Source organism: Budorcas taxicolor, chromosome 21 (genome assembly GCF_023091745.1).
Source record: "Budorcas taxicolor isolate Tak-1 chromosome 21, Takin1.1, whole genome shotgun sequence".
Taxonomy (NCBI): domain Eukaryota; kingdom Metazoa; phylum Chordata; class Mammalia; order Artiodactyla; family Bovidae; genus Budorcas; species Budorcas taxicolor.
The window spans coordinates 5,291,038-5,318,295 of NC_068930.1; the positions used below are offsets into that span (position 1 = coordinate 5,291,038).

Sequence of the window (27,258 nt, forward strand, 5' to 3'; positions counted from 1 at the left end):
CTGGCTCACTCTCCACCTGCTCTGTGTCTGCCTCAGATTCACTTCGAGCTTTCTCAGTAACAGGTTTCCTGAGCCACCGGGCCTGAAGACAACTAGGTCAGAGAGAGTGGATGGATTCTGTGACTGAAATGAAAATGACTTCCCACTTGGCCGAGGGTGAGGGGCGAGGCCCGTCTGAGTATCTGCCCGGTGCTGGAAGAACAGCGGGACTGGGAAGGGGCCGCGCCCTCTGCACGCCCGGGACACCCTCCTCGGCCCGCTCACTGTCTGGATGGGACCCTGCCTCTTGGCACCACCCAAAGGAGGCTGGCAGGACAGGAAGGCTGGGCAGCTCAGGACAGATCCACGGGCGTGTGCCGTGCCCTGTCTCCATCTGCAGGCTGACCGACGCCACCAAGAGTCCCAAGACAAAGGAGAGAACTTGGAACCCAAACTAAACTCTCCTGAACTTGCTTTTCTCTAGCTGTCAGAGAAGCACGCAAAAACACAGGGTGGGACAGAAAAGGCCTGAAAAGTGCCTGCTGACAGCTGGAGCTTCCTCCCATTTCATTCAGCTCTCATGTACTGGAGTCCTTTAGGGACAGAAGTTGCCATCAGAAAAGCACTGATAAGGCAAAGAAGAAACACAGACAGGGAGATGGGGGGTGGGGTGCTCAGGGACCCAGAGGGCTTTGGAAGGGGCAGACTTTGAAGACTCAGCCCACCTTCCTGTCTTAGAACACCCTGGCGCCTTTCTGGGAAAGTCAGTTTCTGAAACAGGGAAACCTAATGCAGAAGAAAAATCAAGGCAGATCCTGAGCTAACTGGATGTTCCTATCCTTCTAAGCTCTGGGATGTCAGAAAGGGTCATAAAGTCCTCTTCTTCCCGCAAGCATGTCATTGGAGAAAGCCACACTGGCTGCTCAAGACTTGTTCTCCTTTGGAAAACCCAGGACCTACTGTAATTGTTGCTGTTTTGTTTTGTCTTTAATTTAAGGGTTGATAAGCAAAAACGAGAAATTCAAAGAGATCACCAAATAGGTCAACAAATTTAATTCATTTGATGTCTTTAAAATTTTAAAAAAGGGTTTGTTACTACATCCAAAGGACTTATATACTGCCTTTGAATTATTAATCTGAACAAATAATGCCTTAACATCACCATGTCCCTATAGGGCCTCTTCAATGAACTGCACTTCTAAGAAGATACCTGAGCCACCAGGAGCATCCCAAAATTACCAGGAATCCATGGGGTCGCAAAGAGTCGGACACGACTGAGCGACTGAACTGAACTGATGAAGTTAGCAATAGGAGTCTGCAAGCTACTTTCAGTATTTGAACACGCTTTCAAAAATCGGTCCATTTACTGAGGATAAAACTACACAGACTAAATGAGGAAGGTGTTTGTTTTGACTAAAAGTATATTACTTCAGTGTAAAATATCATTAAGAAAAATTGTTAAAAGAATGTATACATATATATGAAACTGAATACAACATGGTAAATCAACTATACTTCAATTAAAAACAAAAAAGAGAATTTTGACCAAAAGATCTTAGCAACAATGACCATCAGTAGCAGTTGTAACAACCGTAACACTGAAAGAGAAAGTCACTCAGTCCTGTCCCACTCTTTGCGACCCCATGGACTACACAGTCCATGCAATTCTCCAGGCCAGAATACTGGAGTAGGAAGCCTTTCTCTTCTCCAGGGGATCTTCCCAACCCAGAGATCGAACCCAGGTCTCCCACACTGCAGGCGGATTCTTCACCACTGAGCCAGCAGGAAGCCCCAACTGTAATGCTGAGCTGCAGCTAACCGTGTCAAACGCTGGCCCGCCTGTCCGGCCTTGGCTCTGCCTTTTCGTGCAGTGTCTCACTTACTCCCCACCGCAGACCAGCAGCCACTGTCTGCCCTCTTGTTTAAAGCAGGAGACTGAGCCAGAGAGAGATGCATCTGCCCAGCATTTTACTGCTAGAGAGGGAATCACCTCATTAAGGGGGCTTCAGTTGCCTCTGACTGAATTTAAATGGGCAAAGGAATTTATTACTACCTAATGAAAATAGTTTTCTGGGCAAAGTACTTCCACATACATTATCCCCAATGGAAGAATAACCAGAGGGTATACTGGGGGGCAATGCGTACTAACTGTGCCCTGGGAAAATCTGAAATAAGTAAACATAGAAAGCCAAGCTAAGTGTATTCTAAAAAACCAAAGACCAAAATAGCTTCTCCATTTTCCTGTAAAGTCTCAGTGCACTATATATAGCAAGGTAAGTCTTGTGCAAATCAAGACATTGGGCTCCCTCCTTATGGAAATTCAGCAAGAAGCTGGACCACCCCACTACAAAGGGAGGGACTCTGGCAGACACACAGGTCCCCTGAATCTTCCCAAGTCAAGGAATCCGGAAATGTGAATAGGCTTTGTCTTTAAAATGTCCCCTAGGGCTTCCCTGGTTCAGTTCAGTTCAGTTCAGTCACTCAGTCGTGTCAGACACTTTGCAACCCTATGAATTGCAGCACGCCAGGCCTCCCTGTCCATCACCAACTCCCGGAGTTCACTCAAACTCACGTCCATCGAGTCAGTGATGCCATCGAGCCATCTCATCCTCTGTCGTCCCCTTCTCCTCCTGTCCCTAATCCCTCCCAGCATCAGAATCTTTTCCAATGAGTCAACTCTTCGCATGAGATGGACAAAGTACTGGAGTTTCACCCTCAGCATCATTCCTTCCAAAGAACACCCAGGACTGATCTCCTTTAGAATGGACTGGTTGGATCTCCTTGCAGTCCAAGGGACTCTCAAGAGTCTTCTCTAACACCACAGTTCAAAAGCATCAATTCTTTGGCACTCAGCTTTCTTCACAGTCCAACTCTCACATCCATACATGACCACAGGAAAAACCAGAGCCTTGACTAGATGGACCTTTGTTGGCAAAGTAATGTCTCTGCTTTTGAATATGCTATCTAGGTTGGTCATAACTTTCCTTCCAAGGAGTAAGCGTCTTTTAATTTCATGGCTACAATCACCATCTGCAGTGATTTTGGAGCCCAGAAAAATAAAGTCTGACACTGCTTCCACTGTTTCCCTATCTATTTCCCATGAAGTGATGGGACAAGATGCCATGATCTTAGTTTTCTGAGTGCTGAACTTTAAGCCAACATTTTCACTCTTCTCTTTCACTTTCATCAAGAGGCTTTTTCAGTTCCTCTTCACTTTCTGCCATACAGGTGGTGTCATCTGCATATCTGAGGTTATTGATATTTCTCCTGGAAATCTTGATTCCAGCTTGTGCTTCTTCCAGTCTAGCTTTTCTCATGATGTACTCTGCACATAAGTTGAATAAGCAGGGTGACAATATACAGCCTTGACGTACTCCTTTTCCTATTTGGAACCAGTCTGGCTTCCCTGGTAGCCAGTGGTTAAAGAATCCACCTGCCAATGCAGGAGACACAAGTTCAATCCCTGATGCAGGAAGATCGTACAACCACGGAGCAACAAAGCCCATGCACCATAACCACCGAGCCTGTGCTCTAAAACCCAGGAGCCACAGCTGCTGAAGCCCACATGCCTTACAGCCTGCGCTCTGCACCAAAGAGAAGCCACGGTAAAAAGCCCACACACTGCAACTAACACGTAGCCCTGGCTCTCCACAACTGGAGAAAGGCCGTAAAAGGAGTGAAGACCCAGCAGAGCCAAAAGTAAAACAAAGAAAGAAAATCATTTTTACAAATGTCTTCCGAAAGTGCTTTTCAATGGGCCTGACTGGTCTTGAGGACAGGGTGGTTCTTAATGGTGCTGACAATCCAGAGGCAAGGGCAGCACATGCCATACGCCATGCTGGCCCAGGAACACCAAGTCCTAGGAAGACTGGCAGTCATTGTGATAATGGAATACTTGCAAACACATCCCACAGATGAGACACCTGACTCCTTCCAGAAAGGATGAAAACTAGAATAGATACTCACAAAAATGAAAGACCTTCAGATGAGGATCCAGCCAGGCCACAGCACAACAAAACAGAACAGACATATTGGGCATCTAAAGCCACTCAGTTTAGCCCAGTCGCTCAGTTGTGTCTGACTCTTTGCAACCCCGTGGACTGCAGCACACCACGCCTCCCTGTCCACCACCAACTCCTGGAGCTTACTCGAACTCATGTCCACTGAGTCAGTGATGCCATCCAACCATTTCATCCTCTGCTGGCCCCTTCCCCTTCCACCCTCAATCATTCCCAGCATCAGGGTCTTTTCAAATGAGTCAGTTCTTCTCATCAGGTGGCCAAAGTATTGGAGTTTCAGCTTCAGCATCAGTCCTTCCAATGAATATTCAGGACTGATTTCCTTTAGGATGGACTGGTTGGATCACCCTGCTGTCCAGGGGACTCTCAAGAGTCTTCTCCAACACAACAGTTCAAAAGCATCAATTCTTCAGTGATCAGCTTTCTTTACAGTTCACCCATACTGAAAGCTATAAAAGAATTCTATTAAAAATAATAAGACCACGAATCAAATTTTAAAATGGAGAAAAAAATACCTGAATAGACATTTTCTGAAAGATATACAAATAGCGATAGATACATGAAAAGTTGCTTGACATCACTAATCATCAGGGAAATGCAAATCAAAACCACTATGAGATTATCACCTCACACCTGTTAGAATGGCTATTATCAAAAAAGACAAAGAGTGATAACAAATGGTGAGGATGAAGACAAAAAGTAAACTCTGTACGATGTGGTAGGAGTGTAAATTGGTGCAGCCACTATGGAAAACAGTATGGAAATTCGTCAAAAAATTAATGACAGAACTACCACACAAGCTAACAATTCCATTTCGGGGAATATTAACAAAGGAAATGAAAACACTATGTCAAAGAAACTTCTGCACCTTATGCTCATACCCCTACCTTGATGCTTTTGAACTGTGGTGCTGTAGAAGATTCTTGTGAGTCCCTTGGACTGCAAGGAGACCAAACCTGTCAATCCTAAAAGAAATCAACCCTAAATATTCATTGGAAGGATTGATGCTTAAGGTGAAGCTGACTCATTGGCAAAGACCGTGATGTGGAGAAAGATTGAAGGCAGGAGAAGAAGGGGATGACAGAAGAGGAGGGATAGTTGGATGGCATCACCAACTCAATGGATATGAGTTTGAGCAAAGTCTGAAATGGTCAAGGACAGTGAAACCTGGGGTGCTACAGGTCATCAAGTTGCAAAGAGTAGGACATGATTGAGCGAATGAACAACAACAACAACAAATGTTCACAGCACCACTATTTACAATTGCCAAAATACGGAAATAACCTATGTCCACTGACCAATGAATGGACAAAGAAGAAGTGGTACATATACACAATGGAATACTACTCAGTCATAAAAATATGAAATCCTGCCATTTGCAATAACAAAAATGGACCATGAGGGTATTATGCTAAATGAAATATCAGACAAAGAAATACAAACACTGTATGAACTCACATGTGGAATCTGAAAAAAAAAAAAATCTCATAGTAAGAGAGATCAGATTAGTGGTTACCAGAGGTGTGGGTGGGATAAATGGACTAAGGTGATCGAAGTTTCCAGTTATGAAAAAAATAAGTACTGGGAATATAGTGCTAACATGAGGACTACAGTTAGCACTGCTGTAAGGCATACTTGAAAGCTGCTCAGAGAGCAAATTCTAAGAGTTCTCAACAAAGGAAAAAAATTTCTTTTTGGCTTTTTTTTGTATCTATATGAGATGATGGATGCGGTCACAAAAATAGGACACAGCTGAGCAAGTGAAATGAACTGAACTGAGATGATGGATAGTAACTAAACTTGTTATGGTAATTATTTCACAATATATGTAAATCAAATTATGCTATACACCTTAAACTTAGTGCTGTATTTCAACTACATCTCAATAAACTGGAAAAAAATAACAAGTCCTCTTTGGATGGAGAAGTGTGGTTTAAGACTGAGCTTGTAGATAGAAGAAGAAAGAACTACAATCCTGCAGACTCCAGAACAAAAACCACAATCAGAGACAGTTAAACAAAACAAAAAGGCAAATGATTATATTCCAAATGAAGAAACCAGACAAAACTCCCCACCCCCCCCCCAAAAAAAAACTAATAAAGTGGAGCCAGGAAATCTTCCAGAAAAAGAATTCAGAATAATGATAGTGAAAATGATCCAGGATCTCAGAAAAAGAATGGAGAAGATACAAGAAATGTTTACCAAAGACCTGGAAGAACTAAAGAACAAACAGAGATGAGCAATACACTATAGGAATCAGTAACAGATTTACTGAGGCAGAAGAATGCATAAATGACCTGGAGGGCAGAATGGTGGAAATCACTGCCACAGAACAGAATATAGAAAAAAGAATGGAAAGAAATGAAAACAGCCTAAGAGACCTCTGGACAACATTAAAAGCACAACATTCACATTATAGGGGTCCCAGAAGGAGGAGAGAGAGAGAAAGGACCTGAGAAAATATTTGAAGAGATAATAGCTGAAAACTTTCCAAACATGGGAAAAGACATAGGCAACCAAGTCCAGGAAGCACAGAGAGTCCCAGGCAGGATAAACCCAAGGAGGAACACACCGAGACACACAATAATCAAACTGACAAAAAATAAAGACAAAGATAAAATATTAAAAGCAACAAGGGAAAAACGACAAATAACATACAAGGGAACTCCCATCAGGCTATCAGCTCATTTCTCAACAGAAAACTATAAGCCAGAGTTTCTCAACAGAAACTCTACAGGCCAGAAGGGAATATTTAAAGTGATGAAAGGGAAGAAACTACAACCAAGAATACTCTACCCAGCAAGACTCTCATTCAGATTTGATGGAGAAATCAAAGCTTTCCTGACTAGCAGAAGTTAAGAGAATTCAGCACCACCAAACCAGCTTTACAACAAATGCTAAAGGAACTTCGCTAGGCAGGAACAAAAGGGAAGGAAAAGACCTGCAGAAAATAAGCCCAAAACAATTAAGAAAATGGTAATAGGATCATACATATCAATAATTACTTTAAAATGGATTAAGTGCATCAACCAAAAAACACAGACTGGCTGGCTGGACGAAAACATGTGCCTGTGTGCACTTCCGCTTACCACATCGCTCTGCTTGACCCCTCCTCCAAACTGTATGTAATTATTTCATATTGTTAAGTTAATCATATTCCCATTATGGCTTGCAATTGTAATTATCTTCTACTTTTTCTCTGGCTATTGATTTTGAAAACAGATAAATACCTTTTACTATTGTGATTATGTAACTGTTACTCACATAATACCATTTTATCATGATTGGTCAACAGAAATATAATAGAACTGCATACCATCAAAACTAGGATCTAACAGAAAAACCTGTAATCTTTTTTAAAATCCAGATGCATATCAGAATTATCTTGAAGTTTTTTGAAAATTACAAATGCTCACGTATTGCTTTTTTCTCCACAGCTCCAGATGTTTCCAGTGAGCAGTCATGCTTAAAAACAACTAGACTATATGATGATCTTCTAATTTTATCTAGCTTGTTTTACTTTTTATATTTCATATTCAGTGCTCTTATTCATTTAGTTCATGTTCTCTGATTTCTCCATCTCCTTTTTTTTTTTTGATGTTCTTTCTCAAGACTTTATCAAGTGTAGTAGAAAAGCTTTTCTATACATATATAAGTGTGTATAATATATATATTTTACAAAACATATGGATCTTTGCCTAACTAAAAAAATTACGACATTTTGATTCCACTAGTTTGACTTAGTATGAATAGAATGCTAGATTTCTTATTAAAAAATAGATATGCAAGAAGCAACAACGGTTTACCATATAGCGTAGGGAACTATAGTCAATATTTTGATGGAAAATAATTCAAAAATAACATATGTATGTTTGTATAACTAAATTACCTTGTTATGCACCCAAAACATTGTAAGTCAACTATCAGTTCAGTTCAGTTCAGTCGCTCAGTCGTGTCCGACTCTTTGCAACCCCGTGAGTCGCAGCAGCCAGGCCTCCCTGTCCATCACCAACTCCTGGAGTTCACTCAGACTCACGTCCATCCAGTCGGTGATGCCATCCAGTCATCTCATCCTCTGTCATCCCCTTCTCCTCCTGCCCCCAATCCCTCCCAGCATCAAAGTCTTTTCCAATGAGTCAACTCTTCGCATGAAGTGGCCAAAGTACTGGACTTTCAGCTTTAGCATCATTCCTTCCAAAGAAATCCCAGGGCTGATCTCCTTCAGAATGGATTGGTTGGATCTCCTTGCAGTCCAAGGGACTCTCAAGAGTCTTCTCCAACACCACAGTTCAAAAGCATCAATTCTTCGGTGCTCAGCCTTCTTCACAGTCCAACTCTCACATCCATACATGACCACAGGAAAAACCATAGCCTTGACTAGACGGACCTTAATTGGCAAAGTAATGTCTCTGCTTTTGAATATGCTATTTAGGTTGGTCATTACTTTTCTTCCAAGGAGTAAGCGTCTTTTAATTTCTTCAATAAAATATATATATTTTTTTAATTAAATAGTTTTTTGCTGATGTTAATTTCTTAGTTTTGACCACTGTAACACAGCTAAGTGAAACATTAAAATAAGAGGAATGTTGGTTAAGGATATACTACTTTTGCAACTTGTCTATAAAGTCTGAAAGTTTCAAAATAAAAAGTTTATAAACATTTTAAAAAGCCAATTAATTCCCAATGGAAGATGTGAGTGATCCAAATCAAACATCTCTCTCTATGAGCTATACCACTGGGAAACCAGATAGTAGATAAAGGGAAGTATCTTTTTATGAAAGTATTATGAATAATATTTAATAAATGAATTAGGCCCACCATCATTTCATAACCTCCAGCAAATTAATGGAGGTAGTCAATGATCGCCACGGCTGCTGACATCACACAAAGACGGACCAAAGAACTCTATGTCCCTTATGAGGGAAGTGCACACCTCTAGGTGCAGTTTCGATCGTTCCTCCTCAAAAATCAAAACTGATGAAACTCTGATAAAGCATCAAGACCCACCTACCCCCTCACAAGAATTAGAGTGGAAAGGAATGTGTTACCTGATCCACAGAAATCAGCAATATTCAAGCTATGGGAAGCCCTCCAGGATAAATAACGCAGGTTGCAAGGGGAAGAAGAGCGAGAGAAAGGGAATTACTAGGGAATTACAAGCAAAGGAGATCTCAGCGACAGATCAGCCAATTGCAATGAGACCTGATTCAAACATACAAATTGAAAAAAAGAAATATGGCACTTATGAGACACGTGGAAATTTGAATACAGGTTTGGTATTTAATAATATTAAGGAATTAAAATTAATTCTTTAGGTGTGATAGTTTAGGGTTTGTTTTTTTTTTTTTAAGTTCTAGTTTTTATAAAAATAAATGCTGAAATATTACAGAAGAAATGTCCTGAAGTCTGGAATGTGCTTCAGTATAAAAGGGGGAAGGGAGTGAGTGGGATACAGAGAAACAGTGCTGTCATGAGGTGCTAACTATTAAACTAGGTGATGGAGACACAAAGGTTCCTTATCTATGTACTATTCCATATCTGCGCGAACGGAATGCAAATGGAAACAATAACATAAAATTAGGGAAGTCACCAATATGTGGAAATTAAAACACTCCTAAATAAAATGAGTCAAAGAAGAAACCATCAGGGAAATTAGAAAATACTGTGAGATGAATTAAATTGTAAAGTTTTTTTTCTTTTCAAATGACGCATACTGCTCTTGGGGGTGGAGATGGCGAGCACAAGAAAACTATGAACTGAGAGTCACAGCAGGATGAGTCTGGACTCAGGCTTTGGCTCTGCCATCTCCCAGCAGGCAGCCCGAAGGCAGCTATCAAGCCCTGAAGCTCAGTTTCCTCACCTGTGAAATGAAGGTACGAAAACAGGACAGCAGGAGGTTATGGTGGAACTGCGCACTAAAGCAGTTGACTCACATTAACAAGTATAAAAAGGACCTTCCCTTGAACAGTACTATCTCCAGAGGGCAAACAAGTTTCTAGGGAAAGAATGGTTCTTTTTCTATAATTGGACCCCATTTATGATAAAAAGTATCAAAAGAAAAATTATTTCCAAAAACCACGTGAATGGCAATGTCCAAATATTCCTCAAGAGTCCCCCCACCTAGCACACCAGACAGATGTCCCTGCGTCAAGAAGACTTACGTAGTTCTGGTGCATCCCTGTCCCCCGGGGCCTTGTACTGGTCTGGTATACCCGCTTCTTCAAATATTTCATTCCACATAAGACAAAGGTGCTGTGCTTCCCAGGGGCAAAACGTTTCTCCTGTTGGTGAGGAAGAGGCTAGACTCTCCAGGAAAGGGAGGAAAGCAAGTTCAAGACAAGATAAATGGACAGAAACAATGGGGGAACTCTGTCGGGTCCCTTTCAGGATCTTCTGACAAAAGAAGCCGCGAAGCCCAGGGTAAGCAGGCTGAACAGGTGCCCCTGGTGAGCTGGGAAAGTCAAGTGAGAGTCAAAGGAAAGGGATGGGAAAACAGTTAAATTCCAAGAGAAGCATGAGGGCATGCCCTGACTGTTTTCCCAAAACATGACGGCAAGACACCAAAGGGCCAGAGCCCCAGAAGCTCAAAACCTTCAGGGAAAAGCCACCACGGGCTCAGGCAGAAATGCTGCTGCTGCCGTCATCCTGGAGGCAGACACTGGAAGGTACCCAGGTTTGAGTCATCACAAAGCGGAGAGAAGCAAAAGGGAAAACGTTACCCAAGAACGCAGGTAGGGCTGGGCAGAAGGTGGGGGCCACAGGACAAGGTGCCAGCTCCTCCAGGTCCACAGGATCAGGGGCGTGAGGGGTGTGTGGACCTGGGCCAGGACCCACTGACACGCTAGAAACGGGGTGCAAGTGAGGCAGGGGCTCGTGCAGAGTTTGGGCCAGGCAGGGCCTCATCTGCCTGGGATCCCCACCTCAGCCTGCACCCCGCTGAGGCTCACTCGGTTCCAGTGGCAGGGGTGAGGTTTGCTCCTTTTAACCAGCAACCCCCTCGCTCTGAGGCTGAACAGGTGGGTAAGCCCTGGAACCCTGGGCTTCCACTCATCCCCTCTCTCGGGCAAATGCCCTCTCAGGAACATTTCTTCTCCAGTGTCCCCTGACCCCTCCTCTGATCAGAGGCTCTGCCTTCCCTCCACGAGACTCCCCACATTCCCCCAACCCCTCCTCTGATCACAGGCTCTGCCTTCTCTCCACGAGAACCCCCACATCCCCCCAGCCCCTCCTCTGACCACAGGCTCTGCCTTCCCTCCACTAGAACCCCTGCCCTCCTCCTGGCTGGCTCTTCGCCCTGTCCCTGCCCCCCACCCCCCACCCCCTGTCAGCCCCACCAGCCTTGCGCCCGGCGGTCACTTGCTGCCCCCTTCCCCAGCCCCAGGGGCACCAGGCCTGTCCCCGAGGGAGGCTCACTCAGGCCTGGAGGCTAAAGCGCGGTCCAAGCCCTATAGCAGGAGAAATCTGAGGCTGCGTCCGGAGGGAAGGGGGATGGGACTGTAACCCTCTTCTTTCCACCTGTGCCCAGGAGATGGCTTCACCAGCCAGCCGTCACCCTCACAGGAAGGCCTGTGTGATCAAAAAGGACTTCGGTGCCTGCCCCATCCCACGCCGCCTGGTCTTCTCAGGGCTGGGGCCACAGGCAGGACTGGAGCCCCAAGCACCAGCCTCTGTGCTCTCGTTCCACTGCGGTGGCTCAGGAGGGTTTTCCCAAACACAGCCTGAGATCCAGATGATGCCATGGGCTCAGGCCACGGAGACAGAGGACCTCTGCGCAAGTCTGTGTGTGCAAACCCAGGACACCAGTTCTCCCACCTCCAGGGGCTCAGCAGCTCAGGATCGGGGAGTGGTATGGGAGGACCCAGGAACCCGCACTTCCAGCAAGCCTGACGTGGGAAGGGCTCTGTAATGGGGACACGTGTGTGTGCTCAGTCATTTCTGTAAGCCTTTGGACTGTAGCCCTCCAGGCTCCTCTCTCCATGGGATTGTCCAGGCAAGAATACTGGAGTGGGTTCCCACTCCCTTCTTCAGAGCATCTTCCCAGTTGGGGGACTGAACCCACGTCTCCTGCATAGCAGGTGTTTTCTTTACCACTGAACCATCAAGGAAGACCCTGATATAGGGACATACCACATAAATAATGGTACAAGTAACTAATTCACTGCACACTGCAGTCAGGACACATGGGGCATCCCAGATAAGCCACTGTCCAGAGACAGTGGCAAGCCTCTCCAACTCGTCTGCTCTCGCTGCACAGACACCATTTACAGAAGGCCCACTCCATGTCCACCAAAGCAATGACATCGCACAGGACAGATCCCAGCTGCGCACCGCATCGGGTCCCTGTCCCTGTGGCTACCAAAGACCCTGAACAAACTCCAGCCTGACAGTGGGGAGGACAGGGAGGTTCAGACATAAAATGACTCACAACTGAAAACTGCCATCCCAGACTTTGGGGCCTGAAGGAGTTTCTCCCGCAGACAGCCTCCTCTCTGCGCACAGCTGACACAGTCTCACACCCACAGAACCTTCCCAGGAAGGAGGCCCATTCTCTCCCCAGAAAGCATTCAAGGAATTTAACTTGGGAGCTGGGAGGCGCTGGGGCCTGAAAGTACCACTGTCCCAGAGGCCTCCCCACCACCCCCACCAAGGACTGTACTCAGCTTTTGAGAACCCAGGTCAGGGAAAGAGAACGTGAACAGGCGGGTCCACAAGGAAGGGGAAGGGTTCCGAATTCCAGGAAGCCCTTCGAGGTCACGGAGACCAGAGATCGCTCTGGGATTCCACTAGGAGGGGAATGCGGGGGATCATGGGCATGTTGGGGGTGACAGTAGTTATAAGGGTCAATTGACTTTGTCAGCTGAAAATAAATGGTTTCCGGAGGCCTAAGTATTTCTGGCTACAGGAGTAGCAGCTGAGGAAGAACAGGAAGTGGTACACGTGTAAAGACAGAACCTGGGGCCCCACCGGGTCTCTCGGAGTATACCGCGGTACACATAGCACACAGCAGGCTGGCACTGAGGGCCTCTGGGTTAGGGTGCCCCCACCCTCCTCAGCTGCAGGGGGAACAGGAGCCAGGAAATCCCGCGGCCCTGCCCATCGCATCACACTTGCTGACTCGCCAACGGGCACCCCTGACAGCAACCAGGCAGCATCACTCAAACGTGGGCCGTGACAGAAGTAGCACCTCTGTGCTCATTAAATACTCAGACCCCCAGGCCCAGACCCAGATGAGTCAGTCAGATGTGTTTGGATGGAGCCTGAGAATTGTTGGTTTGTTCAGTTTTTTAATTCCCACTATTAAATGGTTATTTTTAATAAGCTTCTCAGGCGATCCTTATATAACTTTAAAAAAACATAAGCACCAGAATACTGTAAAAGCTATGAAGTTGGGAAGACCTGGGTCAAACTTTAGTAGCACTACATAGAAATGTGTGGACTTGGGAACTTCCCGGTCACTCATTTGTAAAACAAGGGTAATTTGTAAAACAACAATCAATGTTGCCGGGAGGGTCAGAGTTACTCAAAGGCATTCTTCAAAGCTAACCTAAAAGGCAGGAATAACCGGGAGAGTACAAGGGGCTTCCTGGAGGCTGACCAAGCCTAACAGCCTTCACCTCTGAGGTCCCGACCAGCCCGGACACAGAGGCTGAGGAAAGGCAGCAGCATGGAAACAGTGGCTCAGCTCTGGACAGGGAGCGAGGTCATCTGTCTTCCGGACGGGTGTGGCCGTGAGGTGGACTCTAACACCAGACACAGCTCCGAGATGGGTCTGCGGCCAAGACGCTCTGGGGTTGGAGAGTGTAGGGAGAGAAGAGACTGCAGCGTCCCAGACAGGTCTCTCCTGAGGGTCCAAAACTTTAGGGAGGTGCCGGGAGAGAGAAGGAGCAGGAACCCAGAGAAGTACACTCCCTGGGTCTAACTGCGCACAAAACTCGAAAAACTACTCAAGGTCTCAGTCTTTCCATCTGGAAACGGGTTAATTTTTTAAAACTATGCAGTCAGCTCCGTGGGATGGCACCCGGCTGGGTGGCCGGCTCCCAGCTCACAAAGGGAATGGACGCCGCTGCCCTTTTATCTGATGTGTGCCTGGCATGTCAGAACTTAGGGGCAGTTTCACTCTGTTGTCCCAAAAGGAGATGTTATCTGAGACCGAGCTTTACATCATTCCTGTGTAGGTTGCTTAAGTCGTTCAACACTCTGACCCTCGGAGCCTGGACAAGATTGGGGCTGGGACTTGAAGCTGGGGCGCCAGGGAATTTCCCTCCTTTTTACTAAGAAAGCAGGAGCCGCGAGGGAAGAGGACGCCCGGCGGCCGCGGGATGCCAGCCCGGGGATCGCTAGGCTCAGACGCGACGTCTGAGGGACACTCAGGGACTGCGGACCCCACGCCGGGACCTCTGCGAGGGCTTCCAGGTCTCCGCGCTCCGGGCCGCAGGGTCCCCGCGTGGGCCGCAGCCCCCCGAGGCTCGACCCTCCGCCCGCCCGGAGTGAATCGGCCGTCCTCGGTCTCCCGCCCCGCGCAGCGCGCTCGGCTCACCTGCTGAAGACGAGGCATCCCAGGTGGTTGATCTCGTGGTCGGAGCGGTGGCGGCTGTAGTCCTCCCACAGGTCCTTGAAGGCCGTCACAGCCAGGATGAAGAGCACGGGCGCCAGCGCCAGGCCGGGCTGGAAGGCGTTCACCGCGGGCACGAAGTTGAGCAGCGCGATGAACACGAAGTACACGTTGGCCAGACGGTGGAACTGCTCGAACAGGTTCTTGGGCAGGAAGGACAGCAGAGTGTACTTGGTGGTCTTGAGCCTGTTGTCCGCCAGGTGCTGGGCGCCCCCGCGCAGCCGGCGCCGCGGAGCGCCCTTGCCCGCCGGCTCCTCGGCGCCCGGCGGCGGCTGCAGGTTGGAGCGCACGGTGCGCGTCCGGCCCTCCCGGCGCCGCCGCCGTCCCGGGGGCCCGGGCTCCTCGGCCGCCGCCGCCGCCGCCGGCTCCCGCTCCATGGCCGCGTGTCGCCGCGCCCTGCTGCTCCGTCGCTCGCGCCCGACCGCGCCAGCCTCCTAGGTGATCATCGCCGGCGGCCCGGGCGCGGCGGCGCGGGCTCCCCGCCTGCGGGACGCACGGGAGCGCGGTCAGCGGCCGCCCCGCCCCGCCCCGCCCGCCGCCCGGGCCCCGCGCCCTCGCGCCCGCCTCGGCCTTTCCGCCCGGACACTCCCGGCCCCGCCCCGCGCCCCGCCTGGGACCCCGCGGAGAGCGGGAAACCAAAAGCCGAGGCCGAGGTGGAAACTTCGGAGCGGCTTAGTTTCGTTTCCCGGAAGCATCAGTGCGGGCCCCGGACTCGGCAAGCGCCCCCGCCCCCAGAGGAGACGGGAGACGGCGGGGTGTGGGAGGCACCGCGGCCCCCCGGGAATGGGTCTGGGGGCCCGGCTGGCACCGCCTCCTGGAACCAGCTAGAATCACAAGGCACATGGGCCAGAGCATACCGATGCTCCGAGTTTTAAAGCTCATTTACCGAGGATATCTGTCCCCGGGACCCCGAGGGGATTCTTCTTTGGCTGTACAACTCCTCGCTACCCTGCCCGTTTACACTAACCTCTTGCGCGAACTAGACTGAACTTTCATGACCATTGCTGCTTTTCCTTACTTCCCTAAATAGGATTCTTTTTTTTCCCCCTTAATTGAAGGGAGGAATATTTCGCTGAGCAAAGGGAGGCTGGTTTGCTCTATTTCAGTCTCTTTTCCTTTCTGGTAAACAGTGAGGGCGAAAATACACCTTCTGTGCTCTGGCTCTGAAGTGGCCTCTCTGACCCGGACAACGACGGGGCATTGGTTGCTGTGGGAGGGCCCAGGCGGCTGTGACAGAAGTGGCTGGAGTGGCAGAGGGCGCCCTGCAGGACCCCAGGCGCCAGCGAGGGCCGCCTGGGGCGGGGCCGCGCCAGCATAAGGTCGGGGCGTCCCAAGCGGGCAAGCCCGCAGGTCAAAGATGACCCTGGCTCTGTCTTCCCCTTTAAAAGCACAAGTGTGAGAAGCAGGGATGTCTTGCCCAGCAGACCATGGCTGGGAATTCGGGTGAGACTGTCAGGGGAAGCACACTGATTGAAACCGCCCACCCTGGGCCAGGCACCATAGTAACTATTTGCATGAGTTGTTTTACCACAGGAGGTCCTGGTAAGGAAGAGGAAACTAATAAGCCTCCACCAACCAGAAGAGTTCGGGAAAGGTCAAAAGGAGACACCACTTGTCTGACCACCTCCCAGAAGCCTTCTCTCTGGCATCCATCTTGGCTGAACAAGGTGTGCACCACCAGGAAGGACTCAGTCAGAATGATTGGCTGAGGACAACCCAGAAACTAATCCCATCACCATAAAACCTGAGACTCTTCTGGGTTCCCTTACCCTCCCTTTCCCAATAAAATCTCTTGCTTTGTCAGTACGTGTGTCTCCTCCGACAATTCATTTCCAAGTGTTAGACAAGAGCCCAGTTTCGGGCCCTGGAAGGGGTCCCCTTTCCTACAACAAGATGAGCACGTTTGGGTGCTGCCTGTCTGGACTCAGGGAACTGTTCGCCTCCTCCTCCTCCTGCAAGCCAGCGCCTCACGTCTCTCCCTGTGCCGGAGCGCTCTGTCATCTCCCAGGGGACCAACTCAGCAGCCTGGCCCAGCCTGGGTTCCTCCCTTGGGTGCTTGCTGAAAAATCACGTTCCTGGCTTTGTGTAGATCACTTACCTCTTCCCCATGCCCCTCTGTCTGGATGGTCCTCACCTCTAGACCCTGGCCTACACTCCAGCCAGCCAGGCCAGGGGCTCACACCTCTACAGGGAACCTTGGCATAGAGCACAGTGTTTACTAGACTCCAGCTTGAGGGAGGTAGAGTGCCAGATACTAAGAAAGTCTGTGTCACAGATCAAGGCTCTTCCCTGCCCCCATTGCTGGGTAGATGTGTAGAGGCCCAGATTAGAGAAAGCTTTGACTGAAGTGCCTGCATTTTCCGAGAAAGAAATCAGCTCTCACAGTGGGCCAGTGGCATCTCAAATTGAATATTAACAGCCCACCAAGAACCACAGCTTCCGGGATCTCCAGTGATTAACACGGATCCACATTTTCTTCCATCCCCCAGCTTGCCCAGGTCCCAGAGCCTGCTGGCCCTCTTTACTTCCCAGCCCTCCCTGCTTTCCAGTCTCCAGGCTACAGTTGGTCCCCGGGGGCCGAAGCAGTTACTTGACTTCTCTGACTACTTCGCTTTATTTCCTTACCCGGGAGCTGACAGAGTCAAAGGCCGACTCCTCAGGCAGAGGTTTCTTGAGGCCCTTAGGGGAACTGGCACCAACTTGCTGATTTGACTCTGCCCCACCCTCGTCCCCACCAGGCCCAAGGGAGAGGTCTCCTTACCCTCCTCAGAACAGGCCTTCTTCATCCCCATCTACATTCCACTCTAAGGTTCCAAGATTCTGTGAGTCACACTGCTCCAAAGGCCTGGAACCTCTCCCACCTCTCTTCATCAATCCCATTTCAGTATTTCCATTAAGGCCTAGCTCATGTGGTCTCCTGGAAGGTTTCCACACTGCGTGATCCACTGAACCTCATGGAATTACTTCTGTTCTGACATGTGTGCAGTGGTATATAAGCCTCTCATAGGTGGCTCTGCATGGGTTATGGGCTCAGATATCTTCTGTCAGCTGAACTCTCAGACTAAGCTTCCTAGGCCAGGACGAGGCCTGGATGGACTCCTGGGATGGCCATCTGGACCCCAAGCTCTAAGGAGGCCCTGCTGTTGGCCCTGGAAAGTGTCTTTCATTGTCCTCACTCAGCAAATACTTCTTCATCACCTTGTGTGTGCCTGGCATTGTTCTAGACACTGAGGCCACGGGGAGAATTGTCTTATGAATCTAACATTCTAGTAGAAGAGGCAGTGTGATACTGTGATGGTACCACGGATGTCATCACCGATGCGACAGACATGAACTTGGGCAAACTTCTGGAGATGGTGAGGAACGGAGAGGCCTGGCCTGCTACAACAACAAGACCACACCATTTGGCCTTTGTCTCCATTTCTGGCACACAGTTTCTAAATCCCTTAGGATTTCCTTATTGATAAGCGCTATAAATGTGTCTTGATATCCATAACAAGCCCCTTTCAACCACACCTGGGTTGATGTTACTTAAGTGACTTTTGGAAAGCCCTTGAGGATGGAGGCTGGTTGCCAGGGAACCATCAGTGTGATTAGAGGTTGGAACATTCAGCTCCACCCCCTGACCTATGAGGAGGGGAGGGAGCCTGGGGGTTGAATCAATCACCAATAACCTAAGGTTTTAATCATGACTCTGTGATGAAACCGCTGTAAAAACCCAAAGGACTGGGTTTGGGGAGCTTCTAAGACGGTGATCATGTGGAGGTTCTGGGAGCATCGAAGGCTCTAAAAGGGCATGGATCAGTGCTTCCTCCACACCTTGCCCGGTGCCTCTTCCACCTGGCTATTCCTGAGTTATATCTGATTATAATAAACTGGTAATTAGTAAGTAAAATGTTTTCCTGAGTTCTGTGAGCCACTCTAGCAAATCAGTGGAACTCAAGGAGCTCTTGAGCCACTCAAGTAAATCAACTGAACTGCCAGTCTGTGGCTAGAATCTGCAACTGAGCTGTTGTCAGGAGCACAGCTGACAAACGGGAACTTGAGATTGGAGCCTGAAGTGCGGACGGTTTTGTGAGACTGAGCCCTTGCCCTGTGGGGTCACATATTCCCTCCAGGCAGATGGTGTCAGAATTGAGTTGAACTCTCGGACACCCGGCTGGTGTCACAGAACCCTACCCCACACACATGTATTGGAACCTGTATCCTATGACAGAGGCAGCCCCTAAAGAAGACTCTGGGCACACCACTAAGTCCTGCTTTCAGGCATGGGACATGGCGGGCACAGCGAACCCACAGGTGGTGTGCTCGGCTCCCTGCAGCTAGGGCTGTCGGAGTGGCTTTCTCCAGGCAGCCCGAGGAGAGGCAAGGAAAGACGCCACATGGATGTCTGGGGGAGGAGACACCAAGTGCAGGACAGAGTGGGTTCCACGCCCTGCAGGTGGGCCTGGCGAGGGGGCCTGGGGCTGGGCTGCTGTGGGCCCTGAGGACCCTGGTGAGCATTCTGCCTTTTAGCTGAGTGAGAAGGGGAATTGGCTGGAGCCTAATGGGACTGGATTCAACTTTGCAAAGATCATTGGCATTTGTGTGAAGAGGACGCAAAGGGGTGGAAGCAGCAGAGAGGCTGTCAGAGGCCATGGCAGTGACCTTGGAGGTGACTCGGGTAGGGGTGGCCAAGGTGGAGGCAGCGACATGGCTGCTCAGGCAAGCAGGCTCTGCTGGTGGCCTGGGTGGGGTCTGCAAGGGAGAAGGGAGTTGGGGGTGTGCAGCTGGAAATCTGAGTTCCTGAAGCAGGAGGAGCCTAGATGGGGGCAGTGCTGTAGGTGGCTGCCCGTCCAGGAACCGGGGTTCAGCAGGCAGGGTGACCCAGTGCACACGGGCCAGCTCAGCAGAAGGCCCAGCCGGGGACATCGGGTCATCGGGTCACGGAGGAGGTGCGGGTGAGGACAGCAAGGCTGAACCTGGGCTTTTGGAAGGGATGGATTTCTCTGGATTTGCTTCAAGGCCAGCAGGAAGTCACAGAGTGCCCCAAGCAGAGGCATGAAACAAAACAGTCTGATTTTCCCTTTTGAAAGATGGAAGATGGGTTACAAGCCCTGAGGGAGCAAGCAGGACAGTCGATTCACTAGGAGGTAGCTTAGACCCAGGCAGTGGAGGGACAGCAGGAAAATAGCAAGTGTGTCTTCTGGGTGGAGCTTATTGATTGGCCAAGTGTTTGGAAGTTTGGATGAGGAAAGTGAGGTGAACCAAGAGTAACACTTAAGAGTTTAGTTGTTAATTACTTGGGGATGAGAGGGAGCAGAATATGCCACTTTGGCACATCTGTTATTTTTAATTAAACTTACTTGAGAAACAGTCAATGCAAGAAGGACATATTGACACCTGAAATCAGGAAATAGCCCACGTGAAGAGAACCTCCCTGGAATGTGAATGGCTGAACAACAGCAACAACTAGCCATGTTGAGCATCTTTGCATGTGTCTCCAGGCCATCTGTAGGTCTTCTCTGCAGAAAGATACACATAGATCTTCTGCCTATATTTTTATTGGGTTGTTTGTTGTTTTTATATTGAGCTCTATGAACTGCTTGTATATTTTGGAAATCAATCTCTTGTGGGTTACATGGTTTGCGAGAAAACATTTTGAATATATTAATCAGCCCCAGAAGATCTCAAAACTGTCCTCAGAAATCCATCCTGCAAAAGCACCCAAAAAAGAACATCTAACAGACGAACTCTGCTGAAACTTCAAAATAGATTAACTTTTATTCATAATATAGTATAAAAAGAAATACTAACACCTTTTAAATTTGTTCAACAAGGCTGGAGTGTGAAGTCAAGTGGGCCTTAGGAGGCATTACTACAAAGAAAGCATTACTGAAAACAAAACTAGTGGAGGTGATGGAACTCCAACTAAGCTATTTCAAATCCTAAAAGATGATGCTGTTAAAATGCTGCACTCAATATGTCAGCAAAGTTGGAAAACTTAGCAGTAGCCCCAAGACAGGAAAAGGTCAGTTTTCATTCCAATCCTGAAGAAAGGCAATGCTAAAGAATATTCAAACTTCTGCACAATTGCGCCCATTTCACATGCTAGTAAGGCAACACTCAAAATCCTTCAAGCTAGACTTCAGCAATATATGAACCAAGAACTTCCAGATATACAAGCTAGATTTAGAAAAGGAAGAGGAACCAGAAGTCAAATTGCTCATATCTGCTGGATCATAAAAAGAGCAAGGGCATTCCAGAAACACATCCACTTCTGCTTCAGTGACTATGCTAAAACTTTTGACTATGTGAATCCCCACAAACTGTGTAAAATTCTTAAAGATATGGGAATACCAGACCATCCCTGTCTCCTGCAATATCTGTATCAGGTCACAAAAAAATAGAACTTAGCATGGAACAACTGACTGGTTCAAAACTGGGAAAAGAGTACAACAGGGCTATACATTATCAGCCTGTTTATTTAACTTATATGCAGAGTACATCATGTGATATGCCAGACTGGATGAATCCCAAGCTGGAATCCAGATTGCCAGGAAAAATAACAATCCCAGATATTCACATGATACCACTCCAATGGCAGAAAGCAAAGAGGAACCAAAGAGTATCTTGATGAACATGAAAGAGGAGAGTGAAAATGCTGTTTTAAAACTCAACATTCAAAAAACTAAGATCATGGCATCTGGCCCCATCACTTCATGGCCAAAAGATGAGCAAAAAGTGGAAACAGTGACAAATTTTATTTTCTTGGGCTCTAAAATCACTGCAGATGGTGACTGCAGCCATGAAATTAAAAGACTCTTGCTGCTTGGAAGAAAAGCTGCTATAAAACCTAGATAGTGCAGAAAAATCTTTGCCAACAAAGGTCCATATAGTCAAAGCTATGTGACTATGTGAGAGTTGGACCATAAAGAAGGCTGAGTGGGGAAGAATTGATGCTATGAAACTGTAGTGCTGGAGAAGACTCTTGAGAGTCCCTTGGACTATAAAGAGATCAAACCAGAAAATTCTAAAGGAATATTCGTTGGAAGGACTGATGCTGAAGCTGAAGCTCCAGTATTTTGACCACTTGATGCACAAAACTAACTCATTTGAAAAGACCCTCATGCTGGGAAAGATTGAAGGCAGGAGGAGAAGGGACAACAGAGGATGAGATGGTTGGATGGCATCAGTAACTCAATGTACATGAGTTTGACCAACCTCTAGGAGATAGTGAAGGACAGGAAAGCTTGGTCTGCTTCACTCCATGGGGTCAGAAAGAGTCATGACTTATGAGACTAAACAACAATAAGGCTAGAAAAAGAAGTTAAAATCAGAAAGTAGAACTGCAAAACAACTATCTATAGTTTATTTATAGTTTATTGCCCTATAGTACTGGGCTTCGAAGGTGGCACTAGTGGTAAAGAACCCACCTGCCAAAGTAGGAGACATGGGGTTTAATCCCTGAATGGGGAAGATCCCCTGAGGAGAAGCATAGCAACCCACGCCAGTAATCTTGCCTGGAGAATTCCGTGGACAGAGGAGTCTGGTGGGCGATGGTCCACAGAATTACAAAGAGTTGGACACAACTGTATGTATGTATGCATACACCCTATAGCACTAGGTATAGGTATAAACTTTGGAAAAGAAAAAGGCACAGTTTATGATCTTTGCAACATCACAGTTTGTACCCAAAGATAAAAATACATAATCAGTAGGTTTCTCATGTATAAGTAAAAGCCAATTTGAAAATGTTACGAATCATCAATGGACATTATCTTTAGGATAAATATAAGATACCTAATGAAAAATATGAAGACTTACGAGACTTTCTACAACTAACACCCAAAAGAGATGTCCTCTTCATTACAGGGGACGGAATGCAAAACTAAGAAGTCAAAAGCTACCTGGAGTAACAGGCACATTTGTCCTTGGAGTGCAAAATGAAGCAGGTAAAAGGCTAACAGAGTTTTGTCAAGAGAACACACTGGTCATAGCAAACAGCCTCTTCCAACAACACAAGAGACAGCTCTATACATGGACATCACCAGACGGTCATTACTGAAATCAGATTGATTATATTCTTTGCAGACAAAGATGGAGAAGCTCTGACAGTCAGCAAAAACAAGACTGGGAGCTGACTGGCTCAGATCATGAACTCCTTATTGCCAAATTCAGACTTAAATTGAAGTAAGTAGGGAAAACCACCAGACCATTCAGGTATGACCTAAATTAAATCCCTTATGATTATACAGTGGAAGTGAGAAACAGATTCAAGGGATTAGATCTGATAGAGTGCCTGATGAACTATGGAATGAGGTTCATGACATTGTACAGGAGACAGGGATCAAGACTGTCCCTGTGGGAAAGAAATGCAAAACAGCAAAATGGCTGTCTGACGAGGCATTACAAATAGCTGTGAAAAGAAAAGCTAAAGGCAAAGGAAAAAAGGAAAGGTATATCCATTTGAATGCAGAGTTCCAAAGAATAGCAAGGAGAGATAATAAAGCCTTCCTCGGTGATCAATGAAAATAAATAGAGGAAAACAATAGAATGGGAAAGACTAGAGATCTCTTCAAGAAAATTAGAGATACCAAGGGAATATTTCATGCAAAGATGGGCTCAATAAAGGACAGAAATGGTATTGACCTAACAGAAACAGAAGACATTAAGAAGAGGTGGCAAGAATACACAGAAGAACTGTACAAAAAAGATCTTGATGACACAGATAACCACCATAGTGTGATCACTCACCTAGAGCCAGACATCCTGGAATGTGAAGTCGGGTGGGCCTTAGGAAGCATCACTATGAACAAAGCTAGTGGAGGTGATGGAATTCCAGCTGAGCGATTTCAAATCCTAAAAGATGATGCTGTGAAAGTGCTGCACTCAATATTCCAGCACATGTGGAAAGCTCAGCAGTAGCTACAGAACTGGAAAATGTCAGTTTTCATTCCAATCCCAAAGAAAGGAAATGCCAAAGAATACTCAAACTACCACACAATTGCACTCATCTCACACACTAGTAAAGTAATGCTCAAAATTCTCCAAGCCAGGCTTCAGCGATATGTGAACTGTGAACGTCAAGATGTTCAAGCTGGATTTAGAAAAGGTAGAGGAACCATAGATCAAATTGCGAACTTCTGCTGGACCATCAGAAAAAGCAAGAGAGTTACAGAAAAACATCTACTTTTGCTTTATTGACTACGTCAAAGCCTGTGACTGTGTGGATCACAACAAACTGTGGAAAATTCTAAAAGAGATAGGAATACCACCTTACCTGACTCCTGAGAAATCTGTATGCAGGTCAAGATGCAACAGTTAAAACTGGACATGGAACAAGTTCCAAACTGGGAAAGGAGTACATCAAGGCTGTATATTGTCACCCTGCTTATTTAACTTATACGCAAAGTACATCATGAGAAACACTGGACTGGATGAAGCACAAGCTGGAATCAAGATTGCCAGGAGAAATATCAATAACCTCAGATATGCAGATGACACCACTGTTATGGCAGAAAGCAAAGAACTAAGGAGCCTTTTGATAAAAGTGAAAGAGGAGAGTGAAGAAGTTGGCTTAAAACTCAACATTCAGAAAACTAAGATCATGGCATCTGTTCCCATCACTTCATGGCAAATAGATGGGGAAACAATGGAAATGGTGAGAGACTATTTTGGGGGGCTCCAAAATCACTGCAGATGGTGACTGCAGCCATGAAATTAAAAGATCCTTGCTCCTTGGAAGAAAAGCTATGACCAACCTAGACAGCATATTAAAAAGCAGAGACATTACTTTGCCAACAAAGGTTTGTCTAGTCAAAGCTGTGGTTTTTCCAATAGTTATGTATGAATGTGAAAGTTGGACTGTAAAGAAAGTTGAGCACTGAAGAGTTAATGCTTTTGAACTGTGGTGTTGGAGAAGATTCTTGAGAGTCCTTTGGACTGCAAGGAGGTCAAAGCAGTCAATCCTAAAAGAAATCAGTCCTGAATATTCATTGGAAGGACTGATGCTGAAGCTGAGACTCCAACACTTTGGCCACCTGATGTGAAGAACTGACTCATTTTAAAAGACCCTGATGCTGGGAAAGATTGAGGGCAGTCAGAGAAGGGAACAACAGAGGATGAGATGGTTTTATGGCATCACCGATGTGATGGACTTGAATTTGAGTAGGCTCTGGGAGTTTCTGATGGACAGGGAGGCCGGATGTGCTGCAGTCCATGGAGTCACAAAGAGTCGGACATGACTAGTGACTGAACTGAACTGAATGAAAAATATTAAAAATCAGCTTGAAACATAAGCAAATAAGTGTAATAACCCCCAACAATAGCAGCAATAATGGTTAACGTTTGGGGAGCAGGTACCACCTGCTCAGCCTGTTTTGCTCACTTTCTAGACTTTATCTCCATCCTCCTGCCCTGAGGCAGAAGGATTTTCATCCCCATGTCAGAGATAAAGAACATGTGAACATGTGGAATGTGGTCAATGTGACCTTTCACAGAGGTGATACAGAAAGATCCGAATAAATATAGAAGTATGCCATATCCCTTGATGCACCTCTCAAATTAACTTGTTGATTTTGTGCAGTTTTCAAACTAATTCCAACTGGAGTTTGATTTTTTTTCCAACTTGACAAACTGAAGATAAATAATGAAGTAAGCAAAGCTCCAATACTTCAGCCACCTGATGTGAAGAACTGACTCATTGGGAAAACCCTGATTCTGGGAAAGATTGAAGGCAGGAGGAGAAGGGGATGACAGAGGGTGAGATGGTTGGATAGTGAGTCCATCACTGACTCAATGGACATGAGTTTGAGCAAGCTCCAGGAGTTGGTGATGGACAGGGAAGCCTGGTGTGCTGCAGTCCATGGGGTCGCAAAGAGCTGGACACAAGTGAGTGACAAAAGTTAAAACGCCAAACAATTCTTAAAACTTTTGAGGATATTAATGAAACTTTCTTAATCAGTATTTTTAAAATTAAAGTATACCATTTGATGCTAGTGGTAAAGAACCCGCCTGCCAATGCAGGAAACAAAAGAGACATGTGTTCTATCCCTGAGTCGGAAAGATCCCCTGGAGGAAGGCATGGCAACCCACTCCAGTATTCTTGCCTGGAGAATTCCATAGGCACAGGAGGCTGACGGGCTACAGTTCATAGGGTCACAAAGAGTTGGACACTAATGAAGTGACTTAGCATGCACGCACACATACTTAATTTGCAATGTTGTGTTAGTTTCAAGTATACAGCAAAGTGATTCGGTTATGTATTTTTTTCCTGATTCATTTCCATTTAAAAGTTATTACAAGATATTTAACATAGTTCCCTGTGCTATTTCTAGGTTCATCCTTGTTTTTGCAAATGGCATTATAGTCCGTCCTTTTATGGCTGAGTAATATTCCATTATATATGTACCATATCTCCTTTACCCATTCTTCTGTCAATGGACATTTAGGGTTAGCAACATTTAGGTTGCTTCCTGTTGTAAAGCACTGCAATTAAAATTGGGGTTCATGTGTCTTTTTGAGTTAAACTTTTCTGCAGATAAAGGCACAGGAGTGAGATTGCTCAGTCGTGTGGTAACTCTGTGCTATGCTGTGCTTAGCCACTCAATCATGTCTGACTCTTTGTGATCCCATGGACTGTAGCCCACCAGGCTTTTCTGTCCATGGGAATTATCCAGGCAAGAATACTGGAGAGGGTTGCCATGCCCTCCTCCAAGGTATCTGCCCAACCCAGGGATTGATCCCAGGTCTCTCACATTGCAGTTGATTCTTTACTGTCTGAGCCACCAGGGAACCCCAAGAATACCGGAGTGGGTAACCAATCACTTCTCCAGGGGATCTTCCTGGACCAGGAATCGAACTGGGGTCTTCTGCATTGCAGATGGACTCTTTACCAGCTGAGCTACCTGGGAAGCCCATGGTAACTCTATTTTTAGTTTTTTAAGAATATCCATGCTGTTCTCCATAATGGGTGCACCAGTTTACATTCCCACCAATAGTGTAGTGGGGCTCCCTTTTCTCCATATTCTCCTTAGAAGGAACTGTTAAATGTCACTTGTGGGCTTATATATTGGAACATCCATTTTGGTTAGTGATTTGGTATTTCATCTGGGATTTTCACATTCAAAGTCCTTAAATCCCAGAACCCTGATCTCTATGAATCAATCAAAAAAAAAAAAAAACATTGCTAGTGAACATTTCATTTGTAAATGGTGTCTTTGTTCACAATTGGAGCAACTTGTTCCACAACTGACTAATATAGTAATACAGTAATATAGCCACAAAGTGAAAAATGGCAGGGCTAAGAAAATAAATAAACTGCAGATATGTGAAATAAAGTAGAGAAATCTTTGAAGCCTAATGTTAAGGGAAATAGTAGGTTCAGAAGACTGAATACAGAACATCACTGTTTTTACAGAGCAAAAATATGAGTGATACTGAGCAAAATTATTGCTTGGCACATTTTATATGTAATAAAGCAATTTCTTAGAAAACAAAACAAGTGCTTACCCTGCAGTTCAGCAATTTCTCTCTTAGGCATTTATCCCCAGTAAGTTAAAACTTGCATTCACATAAAACCTGCACACAAATATTCACAGCAGCAACTTTATTCATAACAGCTGGAAACTGGAAGCAAACCAAATTCCTGTAACAGGTGAATGGATA

At 46.5% G+C, this 27,258-nt stretch overlaps 1 protein-coding gene across 1 annotated transcript in view; it reads right to left on the reverse strand.

The window, feature by feature from the left end:
- Positions 1-14,987, reverse strand: part of ATP10A (ATPase phospholipid transporting 10A (putative)) — a 180,544-nt gene extending 165,557 nt beyond the window's left edge. Inside the window, exon 1 of the mRNA XM_052659931.1 lies at positions 14,536-14,987. Coding sequence (XP_052515891.1) covers positions 14,536-14,987 — 452 coding nt within the window. The remainder of the gene's footprint in view (positions 1-14,535) is intronic.
- Positions 14,988-27,258: the final 12,271 nt, after the last annotated feature.